Source organism: Echinops telfairi, unplaced genomic scaffold (genome assembly GCF_000313985.2).
Source record: "Echinops telfairi isolate 266 unplaced genomic scaffold, ASM31398v2 ScPeMD7_7400;HRSCAF=8409, whole genome shotgun sequence".
NCBI classification, from domain to species: domain Eukaryota; kingdom Metazoa; phylum Chordata; class Mammalia; order Afrosoricida; family Tenrecidae; genus Echinops; species Echinops telfairi.
In genome coordinates, this window is record NW_022111300.1 from 51,369,195 (window position 1) to 51,383,282 (window position 14,088).

A 14,088-nucleotide genomic window follows, 5' to 3' on the forward strand; every position below is an offset into this window, starting at 1 on the left:
TCTTTGAGAAGTGGCTCTCTTATGTCAGTGGTTCTCAACCTTCCTAATGCCGCAACCCTTTAATACAGTTCCTCACGTTGTGGTGACTCCCCCAACCATGAAATTATTTTCATTGCTACTTTATTGCTGTAATTTTGCTACTGTTATGAATCGGCCAACCCCTGTGAGAGGTTGAGAACTGCTCTCCACAGGTTGAGAACTGCTGTCTTATGTGTAAATGATATGCAAACCAGCATGTCAAATTCAGATGTTTCTCAGATCTGTAGAGATAAATTCAACATTTCACCGGAAGCACTTCAAATCCTCTTCTTATCTCTAGGCAACATGGCTTTAAGCACATGGTGTTATTGTTGCTAGGTGCAGTTGGGCTGGTTCCATATCATAGCAACCCTGTCTGTCCAACAGAATGACATACTGTCAGATCTTCACCATCTTCACAATTGGATTTACAGTTGAGCTGATTGTTACACCCACAGTGTTAATCTCTCTTCTGGAGAGACACCTGATCCTTTTTAAAGTCCACGTGAAAAAGGTCCTTGACTTTACCATGTATAATGCCCCTCTCCAGAGATTGGTCCGTCCCGATAACATGTCCAAAGTACATAAGACAAAAGCTTCCACCCCCTCTTCTACAAATAATGCAGGCCGTACTTCTCCTAACACAAACTTGTTGGTTCTTTCCCAGTCCGTGGTATAGTCAGTATTCTTGGCCAATACCATAATTTAAATGTGTAAATTATTTGGTCCCCATTATTCAATACTCAGTTTTTAAATACACGAGGCATAGCTGACATGTGCTTTAGTCTTCAGAGTGACAGCTGTGTGTTTTAAGACATTAAAAAGGTCTTTTGCAGCCAATTTTCCCAAAGCAAATTTGATTTCCTGACTGTTGTTTCTATAGACATTGAGTGTGGATCCAAGTAACATCAAGTCCTAGACAATTTCCATCTTTCCTCCATCTGTAATGATGTTCTATATTGATCCAGTTGAGAGGGATTTTATTTTTTTCCTGTTGAATTACAAACTACATCGGAATCTTTATAGTCTTTAATCTTCATCAGTGTTTCCAGTCTTCTTTGCTTTCAGCAGGCAAGGTCCTGTCATCTCCGTGTCTCAAGTAGTTCATGAGTCTTCCGCCCATTCTTATGCCAGCACTTCTACATGTAGCCCGACCTCTCAGACTGTTTGCCAAACCTGCAGATTGAATAAGTGTGGTGAAAGGATTCAACCTGACACAAACCTTTTTTTAAAATTTCAGCCATGTGGTATCTCCTTATTCTGAATGACAGACTGCATCTTGTTCTGTAGAGAGACTCCATATGAGCACAATTAAGGGTTCTGGAATTTTCATTCTTCCAATGTGATACATCATTTCTTAAGATCTCTGTAGTTGAATGCCATTGAATAGAAAATGAAATGAAGATAAACAACTTTCTGGTATTCTCCTTTTATAGTCAAGATCCATATTATATTAGCAATGATATATCTTATTTCACCTCCTCTTTTGAATCGAGCTTAAATTCTTAGCAGTTCCCTTTTGGGGCACTGCTGCAACTGTTTTTGAATTATTTTCAGCAAAAGTTTACCTACGTATGATATTACTAATCTTGTTTGATAATTTCTGCATTCTGTTGGATATCTTTTCTTTGGGATGGGCACTATGCTGAGAAGTTTATATCTTTTTATCAGTAGTAAATTGTCATTTGTAAATATGATCTTATTATCCAGTACGTCATATATGAGTCATCAGTATGGCCCATATGTAGTAGGTAGTTGAGTGCTTGACTTTCTCACCTCGTAAGTTCACCTGGGAAGAGTGTTGGATAAAAATGAAGAGGCTGAGGACAGAACTTGGTGTACACTCACTGTGAAAGTGCTGCTTTTTAGACAGAGCCACCCCAATCCAGTCATGTTTGAGAGACTTTAACAGGGGAGAGAATGCAACTCTTCAATGTGCTACATGAAGTCCCATAATAGTCTGTTGAATTTGTTCAGCTCAGCTTAAACAGGTCCATTTTTCTGGTAGAAGTTCTGTGTCGCTTATGATAGACATGATAGAAAGGAAGGATGGAAAAGTGTCTATTGTTTTAGACAAATGTCGAGGTTAGCAGTCACCTTAGTCTGTGGGGAATTACATGGGAAAAGACACACTGCTATTGTTTAGGAGTTAACAGGACTTAGGAAAGTGGAAGTTTAGAGTAGGCTAAGTTTACAAAATCGGACCCTTGGCAGCATAGTGGTTAGGCATTGAGCTGCCCACCACAAGGTCGGTAGTTGTAAACCACCAGCCGCCCCTCAGAAAAATGATGAGCGTTCTGCTCCGTAAAGATGTAGTCTCAGAAACCAACAAGGCAGTTCCACTCCATCCTCTAGGGTCACAGGGAATTGCAATCGCTGTATGGCAGTGGGACTTTTATGAAGTGAAAACTGAGTAGAGATGCAGATAAATTGTTGTCTGGAAATGACAGGAAACGGTTCCCCTGTGATGACCCCACGAGAACAAACAGTCCGTGGCATGGGCATTGAAATGACCTGGAGGTGTCCTTGTGAGGGTTGTCCCTTATCTAAAGGCACTGCAGGAAACTTCAATTCAAAGCTAAAACAAAATTGTTAATATTCAATACGTGCCAAACTGAGAAATGGTAAACCGATTTCTTGTGTATATACATTTTCTACTAGTCAACAGGTTCAAAGAAGACTGAAGTGTAAACACATCGAAAGGGATCAAATGACTAAGTTCTACTCACACATTGATTTTGGTAATGGATACACATACATTATTGTCCTTGAATACAAATCATGCTAAGAACTCTTCTAAGTCCTTTTTTTCAGTCATACCTTACATATCAAGCAATTATTACTATTATAATAGCTATTCAACTCTTCAGTGTGTCATTTGACAATTAAAAATTTGAGTGTAATATACTCCATGCCACTCAGATTTCTCTAATATTTCTGAATATGCTGTTTAGCTCATCAGTCCAAAAGAAATACACAGTGAGTCACAAGTATGGACTGTGTATGTCATCCTAAATTCTTGAGGAAACACTTTGACAAAAGCAGGAAGGAGAGAGTGTGCATGAATATATTTCCATTCATAATATATAAAGCATTCTCATTTGAACATATACTCAATAAAACTATGAATGGTATATTTTATATTCCTCTTTTTAATATTATTTGAAATCACCTGTGTACCTCACATCTCAGTTCAGAAGAGCCACATTTCAAGTGCTCAATGGAGCTAGTGGTGACTGTATGGGATGGTCCCCATTTCAATCCGTGTAGAATTTACAGGAGATCCTTATTGCTCGGCGGTGAACATAGCAAGCGAACTTGTTGGAAGACTTGTTGGAAAAGGCCGATGCACCCTTCAGGTTCTAGCTCAAGTGTACTCTGTCCTGTACCTTTTCTCCACCCATCCAGGCCAGAAATAATCACTCACCTGTCTTCCCTGGTGGCATGGTGGTTAAACTTTCTCACCCAAAGGTTAGTGGTTTGAGCCTACCAGCCAATTGTCACAAAGATGTGACAATACAAATTGTCACATATACAAATTACCCCCAAACTTCAAACTTACTGCCATCAAGTTGTCCATAGTGATCCCATAGGATGGAATAAGACTGCTCCCCAGGGTTTCTGAAGACTTGAAATAGGTTCAGGAGCAAACCCTCATCTTTCTCTAAGGAGTAGCTGATGAGTTTGAACTTCGGACCTTGCAGTTAGCAGCCCAATTCTTGTCCCAAAGCTTCTCCAGGGCTTCTTCTGTAAGGATTACAGCTTTGGAAACTCAGGAGGCAATTCCACTCTGCCAAGCAGGGTCTCTATAAATTGACATGGCAGCAAAGATATGCTGCTCCCCTGGCATATTTCATACTGTACATAATTCCTTAGTACGTTTAATACAAGTCATTGCATAGTCATGACAACTTCGGAGTATCTCCAGTCTCACTGCTTTATTCATCATTTACTAATATGTTTATAAGATATTTATTGAATGCATGCTCACACTAAGCATTTTTATTTGTGGTTGAGGTATAGTCATCAGTAAGAACCAACCCATTTCTATCAAGCCAATCCCAACCCATAACAACCCCATAGGGCAGCACGCAGCTGCCCCACGGGGTTTCTAAGGCTGACAATCTCTATGACCGTGGACCTTCACATCTTTCTCCTGCAGAAAGACTAGGGATTTTGAAACACCAGCCTTTCAGTCACTGAACCACCAGGGAGCCAAGTGTAATGAGGTCTCCTTTGAGGGCCCTGCGGGGGAGGAAGTGCATGGCTCTCAATGGGCTCACACATTTTTTAGCACGTACATGCTCAGCAAAAATATAAAGTAAAATTGATTTTAAATGAAATTCAGATTTTAAACTTATGGTGATAGATTCTAAATGGTGAGCTAAATTTAAGAGTGTGCTAGTCAACAGGGGGTCTGAGTGGGATAGCTGTACGCCTGGACTGCTAACTGCAAAGTCTACAGTTTGAAACCACCAGTTGCCCTGAGGAAGAAAGATGAGGTGTTCTACTCCCATAAAGAATTAAAGTCTCAGAAATCCACCAAAGCAGTTCTACCCTGTCCTACAGGGTCCCTATGAGTCAGCATGGACTGATGGTAGTGAGTTGGGTTTGGTTTGGAATCAAAAGAGATACATATAAAATATTGAAATTTGGTTTTAGATGTATATGTGTGTATGTATATATGTGTGTGTGTATATATATGCATATATACATATACATAGACATATATATATATGTGTACACACTTTTAAATTCCTCTTGGTTTGAGGACAAGAATGTTGTCCTGATCCTCCTGGTTCTCTGCCCACCTGCATGTCTGTGCCTTCTTATAGCCACTTGCACTGTGATTTGTACTATATTTGCCTGGATCAGCTACTAGAGAAAAACGGGAAGTTTGACAACCCCACCCCACCCCCATATCTCTGTCAGAGAAGAGAAAAAAGCTTACTTCCATAAGGATTTACAGCCATAGATACCCAAGAGGCACTTTGACTCTGCCCTAAGTGTCAGAATCAACTGGATGCCAAAAAGATTTTATTTTATTTCTTAACAGTGACTTGTTAAAGAACTTATTAAGACACATTGGAGTCCTGTCTTGTTTGTGATTTCAGGATGCTGTGCAGGGATGCTCAGTAGACATTGAATGCGTTGTCCTGAAGCTGGGTGCAAAAAACAGAATATAGGTCAACATCGTGTGTTTCCCTGTTGCAGTAGAATTCCATCTCCAGTATCTACCCACCCCCATCTTTAGTTCAGTCAGAGGGATTTTATTTTTTATGGAAGACAAGTCTGATTGTGATGTGTATTGTTTTAGAACATATCTCTGCTTGGGCCTGCAGGGTTTCTTACATGTCTAGCTCTATGGCCCATCATACTTTACTGGCCTGCATCATTGACCTCAACACCTTTGTCTGCACCCTTTACTTTGCCAAGAAAGTTCTTCCACATCTCCTGCTCACCAGTCTGTGGCTGTCATCACTGAAGGCTGACCTGGCCTCTTCATCCCTGTCTACATCCCCTAATGTATTGATTTTCATGAAACCATGCTTCCCTCTTTTGGAATATTTTCCATGGTTCCACTTTTACACTTATTTGTTTATCATTTGGTTAAGGTCTGCTTGCCACATTTAATTGTAAGCTCCCTGAGCAAAGGCATTATTCTTGCTTCTCTGTGCACCATGGTATGATTACCACTGATATAAATACTAAGTGGTCCACATATACTTGTTATTGAGATACAAAATCCATGAACAACAAAGCTCATCTAGGTGTGCCCTGTCCTGACTTCAACTCACCCTACATTGTCTGTCTCTACTCAGAACTGGAACACCCATATGATATATAGAGACAGACAATTAAAAAAAAAAACCAAATAAATAATCTTGTGCTTACTTAGGCAGAAAATATACTTCTTAATAGAAGGATTATCTCCATAGTCCCTAAAGAGCAGTTAATACTTGTTCTACGTAAAGGTTAAATTTTATTTTTTACGCGTTCAAGTAGCTAGAAATTAATATTCTCCCAAGTCACTGAAATGCTAAGTTGTCTAACCTTCTAAAATACACTGTGGTTTCTCTTGCTTGGAGCAAGATTGGGAAATTAGGCACACTCTCTGTTACTACACTGGTGGTGTGCTACACGCACAGGCATGCTCATGCCCTCCATGTTCTGAGGAATGTACTTGAACATCAGTACGCAGCTTGATTAGTAGTAGGAAAGTGCACGTGCAACACAGGCAATAACTGTTGTATATGCATGAGGGTAAGTCAGAAAGCATTGCTACTAAGGTTTTGGTTCATACATGCATTGTTTATTCACATTTAAATGGCTCTGTGGTCAGTGGATGGCAGCAGACAAGTTCCCCCAATGAAACACTATCTTCTTGTCTTAGTCTCCTTAGGGGACCCTGGGAAAAAGGTTTAATTCATTCCAACTGTGGCTTCTGAGGAGACTCCCAGGACCAGTTAAATCCAAGACACAGAGGTCAGATGAGAAGGCTGTGGAACATATTTGGGGCAATTCCAAAGAGATAATCTTGATAGATGGTCTTCACCTATCAAGGATGACAGATCACAGGGCTGACTATGAAGAAGTTTTAAGAAAATTAAAAACTGTGTTGGTGAGACAAAAGGCCAGGGATGTCAAGCCATGGGATTCCCCCACCCCCACCCCCATCCCCCGCCATGGAGACAGTGAACCTGCTCATTCTGGAAGGGTAGGAATGGCTACTCTATGAGAATCTTATTGGGAAACCTGACCCCAACGCCCTACAGCCCCGATTTTGCTTCTTCAGACCCCTTGTATTTCCCAAAACATTTTGAAGGAATACACCTTCAGTCTCATGGGTTGCCCAAGCTGACATGTTGATGTGCTGTCTGTTGAAGGAACAGAGTTCCTTGAAAAGGAGCCAAAAAGATAGAAACACTGATTTCAGAAACGTAGAGTCCTGGTGGGGTAGTGGTTACAAGTTGGGCTGTGTCCTGAGGGAGAAAGCCTGGGCTTTCTACTCCCATTAAGAGTTACAGTCTCAGAAAGAAATGAGCTCTGTTGATAAAGAATAGCTTTAGATTGTTGTTTAATAAAAATGTGTTATTTTGCAGCACGATTTGTTGACCTACCCTCATTTGTGTATGTGCGTGTAATATAGTACTATATATATGTGAGAAGTTTTATTGTAATTGAATGAAAAGAAAGAATATCTTTGAAATATATTGCCTACTTGGACACTGATAAATTAAAAGAGCAAGCAAGTATTATGTAACTATGACCCACTTCATATCCCCCTTATTCTTATGCACATCCATGGTACACGGCTTCCCCTCAACCTTGCTCTCCAATCGGCGTGACGGGTTTCTTATTCTCACCTGCCTTATCAATTCACCCCATCTCTGTACTCTGATACCCAACCTGCCTCTCTATGCCCTACTCCTTTTGATTCCTCAAGAAGACACCTGTTTTGATTCCATTGTATTCTGTTTCAGTCACTTTTATTTGGGGGGAAGTAAGTGAAAAGTTTCCATCACTGAGATGGAATGGTTGATGAATCACACCCACCCACAAATGGCTCAGGATCATGGACTGGTTACTTGTTTTGGAAAGGTTACTGCTTTGAAAGCTCATAGATCCACATTCTACTCTGACACATGAGGGATTCACAGGAATCAGTGCCTGGTACCTTCCTAACTCTTCTTACATTATCCCCAGATCTCCATTTCTTTCACCCTCATTGTGAACATGGCAATTGTCTTAGTTTGTCACACAGAGTTAGGCTCACTTTAAGTTACTTGCCCCCAATCAAACAGCCAGTATGTAGAAATTCTGAACTTTTTTTATCCAAGGGCCTCAATGCCAAAGCCAAAGGCTTTTTGTTATAACGTCAGGAATGACGAGGCCCCGGGATGATGGTTATACTAATAATCTGGAGGCAGGTAGTATGGTAAAAAGAGGAGAGATGGATCAACTTTATGTCGAAGGAAAGTGAGGAGCAGTCTGCCTATGGGAATAGAATGAGAAATCGATTTTTTTAAAGCTTATATATTTTAAGAATTTATATATTTTAAGAATTGTAAGCATATGCATAAAGGAGCTTCAAAAGGTTTTGTAAATGTAATGAAAAGAAAACAAATTTTATTTCTCAACACAAGCTTCTTTCATGCTCAAGACATTTTGGTAAGCCATGATTGATACAGCCATTTTGTCCATCCCTAAAGGACTGGGGTCCTGGGACTTTGGTCATATCAATAATGAATCGTTCATACATTCTGAACTGAAGAAAACAGGCACCTTTTAAAGAATATTTTTTAAGAATCGGAAATATGTCATAAGGAGACAAATCAGCACTGTAAGGTAGATGCCTCATGATTCCCCATCAAAATTCTTGCCAAATCGCCCCATGGTGACAGGAATGGTCATGACCATCACTGTGTTGGAGAAGGACTCTGGTGAAACTTTGCTGGGTATTTTTTTGCTAAAGCTTTCCGAACTTTCTCAAAACATCCTCAGAATAAATAGATGTCACCATCACCCTTTAGCTCTCCAGGAAGTCAACCAGCAAAATTCCTCAAGCATCCAAAAACAGCAGCCCCTGACCGCTGCGCTTGCTTGACTAGACCACTTCCACGCTAGGATCCATTCCTTTGCTTGTCCGTTGACTCACGTTGCTTTGCCAAAGCCATGGTACATCTCCTGTTGCAAATCTTTGAAGAAATCTTATAGAATCTTGATCTTGCTGGTTGAAAATGTCCATTGAAAACTCTGATCTTGCCCTTAGCTGACCTGGGTGCAGCAATTTTGGCCAGCGTTGAGCAAAAAGTTTGAATTTTCCATTTGAATTGTGTAAATCATTCCAATTGATAGTATATCATGTTATCTATAGTGTCTGTGGATCATCGTCAAATAGGGCACAGACAAGTTTGTGGTTTTGCTCACAAATCAGTGTGGGTGAATGGCCACTGTGGATGTCATCTTCAACATTGTCTCTTCCCTTCTTCAAAAGTAGCTAACCGTGTGTACACTGCTGATTTCTGTGGGGTGCTGTTCCCCTAACCTGTCTGTCAGGCATCAGTGATTTCACTTTTCTCCCACCCCAGCCAGCTTCCTCATAAATGTGAAGTTTTTCCTTCCCTCAATTTTAGCACAGTTCATGTTGCCCTGAGAGGGGCTCTTTGCAACCTGATGCCTCATCCCTCTTAAGGCTTCCAACTGAATCCTGTTCCGACTTATTGTAACACGTTAGATCCAGTTCACTTCGGAGCCCAGAATCTTTGAAATCCATGAAGAGTTTTTGTTCAGAATGTGCATTTTCCATGAACTCTTGCAGAATCCTGATATATAATACATTTGGCAGGTTAGCATTTTTCAGGTATATGGTTTAGTGATAGTCATTCCTTTAATCATGTGTACAACCAGCACCCATAATTGTTGTCAAAATCCCCATCACCAAAACCAGAAATTCACTGCTTCCTACACATTGATCCCCCGCCTGTCTCGCATCCTACATAACCGCTTATAAACGTTGGTCTCTTTGCATTGGCATGTTCTCATTTTTTCCTGTAAGTGAGATCACACAGTATGATTCCCTTTGTATTTGACCTACGTCCCCCAGCCTCAGATTACCCAGGACCCTTCCTGCTTGGGGGATGTCAGGCCTCCTGTTTTCCTTGGGTGGACACCTGCCATTATATGTCTGCACCGCTTGTTCGTGTATCCGCTCATCCATTGTTGGACATGGAGGTTGTCTAGACCTTTGGGCTATCGGGAATAGTGCTGAAATGCACACTCGTCTATCTTTGCTTGTTTTCACCACTGCTTCCAAGGCTCCTGGGTATGCACCTAGGAATGGGATTGCTGGGTCTTCTGACAGCTCTGTTCCTAACGTTTCATGAAACCATGCAAGCAGTAGTTTCTAAACTACATAACTACCCTTTTGGGAAGCACCTAAAATGTAGTAAATAGTAGTGAACAAGACCCTAGTCATCGATGTGCCACAGCAGGATAGGAGGGTAGCCTGGAAGGATCAGAACCATATTGCCATTTCTCAAGAGTAGGCTGTAAGAGTCGGTTATATGGTGGGTACTGCTGAGTGCCCAATGGGCTAGGACAGGCAGTGCCACAATGAAAACTTTGTTTCCAGACTCTCTCAAAAATTTACAGTAAAAAGTTCTTCCTCTGCCACATTTCTGTTCAGAGTGTGGAGAAGCTGACTGCAGCTGCCGAAGAACCTATGGAAGTTTCACGGAAGAGCATGAATTCGCTCCACTGAAAATTAAATACATACTTGCCATTTTGGTTTTTACATTTTTGGGGAGCACACCAATGTCCTTTGGGGGTTTATGCTTTTAAAAATGTATTATTAATGTCAAATAAAACCTTTAAAAAGGCACTTTAAGCATTATAAATGTGCTACTTTTCAAACATCGCTTAAAACTAAAGGTGAGCCTAACCTACCTGAAAAAATTATCACTTTGGTGTAAAACTTGAGCCTTTCAGACAGCCCAAGGCGACGCAGGGGAGTGGGGCAAGAAATGTCCTTAAAATTGATTGTGTTTGGAGCCAGGGAACTAAAGGTAGATTTTCATGTATGTTTGAAATCCAAAGTCTAAGAACACTTCTTCCACCTCAAACTAGTGGACCATGAAGGCCCTGTGCCATCATGTGTGTTCCTGAGTCTAGCAGCACTGACTCCCCGCCAGCGCAGGACCCTTCTCCTGACAACTCTTAGAAACACAGAGGATAGTCATGTGTTCAAACACGAAGAACAACCCGGGTGGTTGTTCTGTGCTTCCCTGCACAGCCACGTGCTTCTCAATTTAATTATTACCTTTGATACAGGAAAAAAAGATTCCTAATGGTAATGGGATGATGCATTTCTTTAATCTACCTTTGACCGATGCTGAAAAGCCCTCACACCCTGTGTCCTCTCAGCGGGTATAATGCATAAGACCTAGGTTCAGCATTTCATCCATGAAAAGTGGGGCTCAACGTCTTAGAGAGAAGCGTTTAATCTGTGTATATCCTGCCTGGCACGTGGGATTTTATTCAACAGCTGCATTTCACAGACAAAGACTTGGTATTTCTTCAAAGAACCAGATGAAACACTGTAATCCATTTCCTTCAGAAATTGAAGTTGTGAAATTAGACACACAACATTGATGAATGCTACTTTGCCTCTCTAGTAATTAAGGAGTACATACACACACACACACACACACACACACACACACACCTTTTGCTGTCATGACACTAAAGGTATACTTAACATGGGCCGGGCTATCAAATTCTTTGGATGTTACATTGAAAAGGAAGCCTTGAATTCTGAATAGGTGTGGGCAGGGGTTTCTTGATGTGTGAAAGTATTCTATTTTGAAGCCACTGGAATGCTTTTGAGTCACCCACTGCTGTGACTTTCCACACAAGTAGGTGAGCGGCTCCATCCTCTGGGACCGAAGCCACTCGGTGAGTTGAGACCTTAGGCATCATGCCTGTGTGAGGAGGGTCAGTGGATGGTTGACTAAACGCCCCCCCCTTCCCCCTTCTCATCCTTTCAGTGTTAATTCTGCTGATCGTCACTATGAGGAGACGGAAAAAAGAGCCCCTGATCTTTGACGAGGAGAGGGACATCCGAGAAAACATCGTCCGCTATGATGATGAAGGTGGCGGAGAGGAAGACACGGAGGCGTTTGACATGGCTGCCCTGAGGAACCTCAACGTCATCAGAGACACCAAGACCCGCAGGGATGTGACTCCAGAGATCCAGTTCTTGAGTCGACCTGCGTTTAAAAGCATCCCAGATAATGTCATTTTTAGGGAATTTATTTGGGAAAGACTGAAGGAGGCCGATGTGGATCCTTGTGCACCCCCTTATGATTCTTTGCAGACCTATGCCTTCGAAGGAAATGGCTCTGTGGCGGAGTCTCTCAGCTCCTTAGATTCCATCAGCTCAAACTCTGATCAGAATTACGATTACCTCAGCGACTGGGGGCCTCGCTTTAAACGGCTTGCGGACATGTACGGGACTGGCCAGGAGGGTGTGTACTCCTAGCCCTGAGCCTTCCATGGAAATGTACTGAAGGAAAAGCAAAAAACAAACACACAACCACTCCCCCACCACAATGGGAGCATGGCTGGCTGGAAACATGGAACGTGGAGGGAACCACAGCTGTACATGTGTCTCCTTTTTTAACCATTTCGGTTTCTGCCTCGGTGAAGTGTTCCCTTTAAGACATATCCAAGGGATGGCACTGATCCAGTCTTGGAGCATTTGGGGACTTTTTGATATAAAGGAATGCTCGGGGGTGTGTGTGTGTATGTGAATAGATAGCAACTCTCCTCTACCTGCAAAGGCACTTCACTTCTACAAGTGAGCAGTATCTGCCTGGCCTGGGAGCCAAGCCCTGTACATACACACCTTCATGGTACTGCCAGCGAGAGGAAGGAAAATGTGCCCAGCTCTTGAAGTCCTGGCAGTACTTGCATATCAAAACCTGGCAGCAAGTTCATTTAGAGGGATGGTCGCAGCTTGCTGGCTTATACAGAACAGCAGCATTTCACAGCTGTGGGTTTGCAAGTCTCTTTTCTTTAGGAAATAATGGATCAGTGCTTAGGAAATTTTCTCCGCCTGAACCTCCCCCCAGCCTTCAAAACAAAGCCAATGCAATTGGACTTCTGGAATCTTAAACCATTATTTAGCAAGTAAATGAGGAAGTGTTCCAAATAAGAAAATTCTGAATGATTCCCTAAATCCGCAGTCATTTTGAGATGCTCGTGTAGGTATGGAAAAAGTTGCTGTCTATTCGTTGATTTTTTATTATCTCTTCTGATTTGTACAGGAGAATTTTATTTCTTTTCTTTTCGACACATGGTGTGATATTTATGTTGGCGCTCCAATCTCTGCTCAATTCAGGCTCATCGTCCTCACCTAGGATCAAACTCGTCCGAACGCACTGAGTTCAATGAAGCGAGGACATGGAGACATCATAGTAAAGCCCTGGAGCCCCTGTCACGGTCCAGACCTCAGCGAGGAACGCAGCTACAGGGAAACGGGAGCTGTTCTTTGGAGCCATTAGAATGTGCAAAACATGGCCGTCAAATAACTGTACTTGGTATTTGAGAAAGGAAACTTCAGGGAGAACATACGTTCTCTTTGATTCCAGATTGATTTTTCAAAGTCACATGTGTGAGCTCCAAAGACGTTCGAGAACTTGTCTACCTGCTACCCGCCCCCGCCTCTAACTCTTTTGCTGCACACATGTGCAGTCTAGGACTGACATTTCCTTTACAGCTTCAGCAGAGTAATGTCAGACCTCTCAAACCCCGTGTCTCCAGTCTTATGCAAAACTGCCCCTCAGAAATGAACCCAGCCATATGTCATTTCTACCCCAAGTTTAGATGTGCCAAAGCAAGGAGAGTGACTTCACATGATCACAAGTGTGTATGTTTGATGTGGGATTCTTAGAATAAGGCTTTTATGATTAAAAAGTTAAAAACAATATTTCTACCTAGCATTTCCCCCTAGACTAATATTAGCTTCATATGCATATTTTCAAAGAAGGAATTTATTTTTTTGCTCCTTTTACAAAGGATGTGTAATTTTGGTCCGACTACGTCATCAGAGAGAGAAGACTGTGCTGGGAACTGTGTCTGGAAAGTGCTTCTTCTGAGAGGCAGCCCTGGGACAGAGCGTCAGTGTGTGGATGACATTCCATAGGGGTCTCTCAACTCACAGTCCACCCTTAGAAATGAATTCTGTGAAAGTGGCCTTTAGCCCATCAAAACACATTATTCAATAAATTTGATTCTCTGCAAAGTCCTTTTGTTTGAATAAAGTTTTATACACATTGTTTCCTGGCTAGATGATCTGCCTCTTGCTCTATTAATATTCATACACATAGCATATGAAAATACAATTCTGTAACACAGTACACACATGTACGTTTTCAACTATATATATTTATATATATGCATATGTGTATATAGCATATATATATGTTATGCTTACCCAGTTTAATGAAATCAGAGTTTGAAATGAAAGCAGAATTATATAGATGTTACATCAGCAGGGTGTCGAGA

General features: G+C 41.6%; 1 protein-coding gene across 1 annotated transcript in view; it reads left to right on the top strand.

The window, feature by feature from the left end:
* CDH7 (cadherin 7) overlaps nt 1-13,859 on the top strand; it is a 148,503-nt gene extending 134,644 nt beyond the window's left edge. The window contains exon 9 of the mRNA XM_045296073.1: nt 11,568-13,859. Coding sequence (XP_045152008.1) covers nt 11,568-12,061 — 494 coding nt within the window. The 3' untranslated portion in view covers nt 12,062-13,859. The remainder of the gene's footprint in view (nt 1-11,567) is intronic.
* The last annotated feature ends 229 nt before the right edge of the window (nt 13,860-14,088 follow it).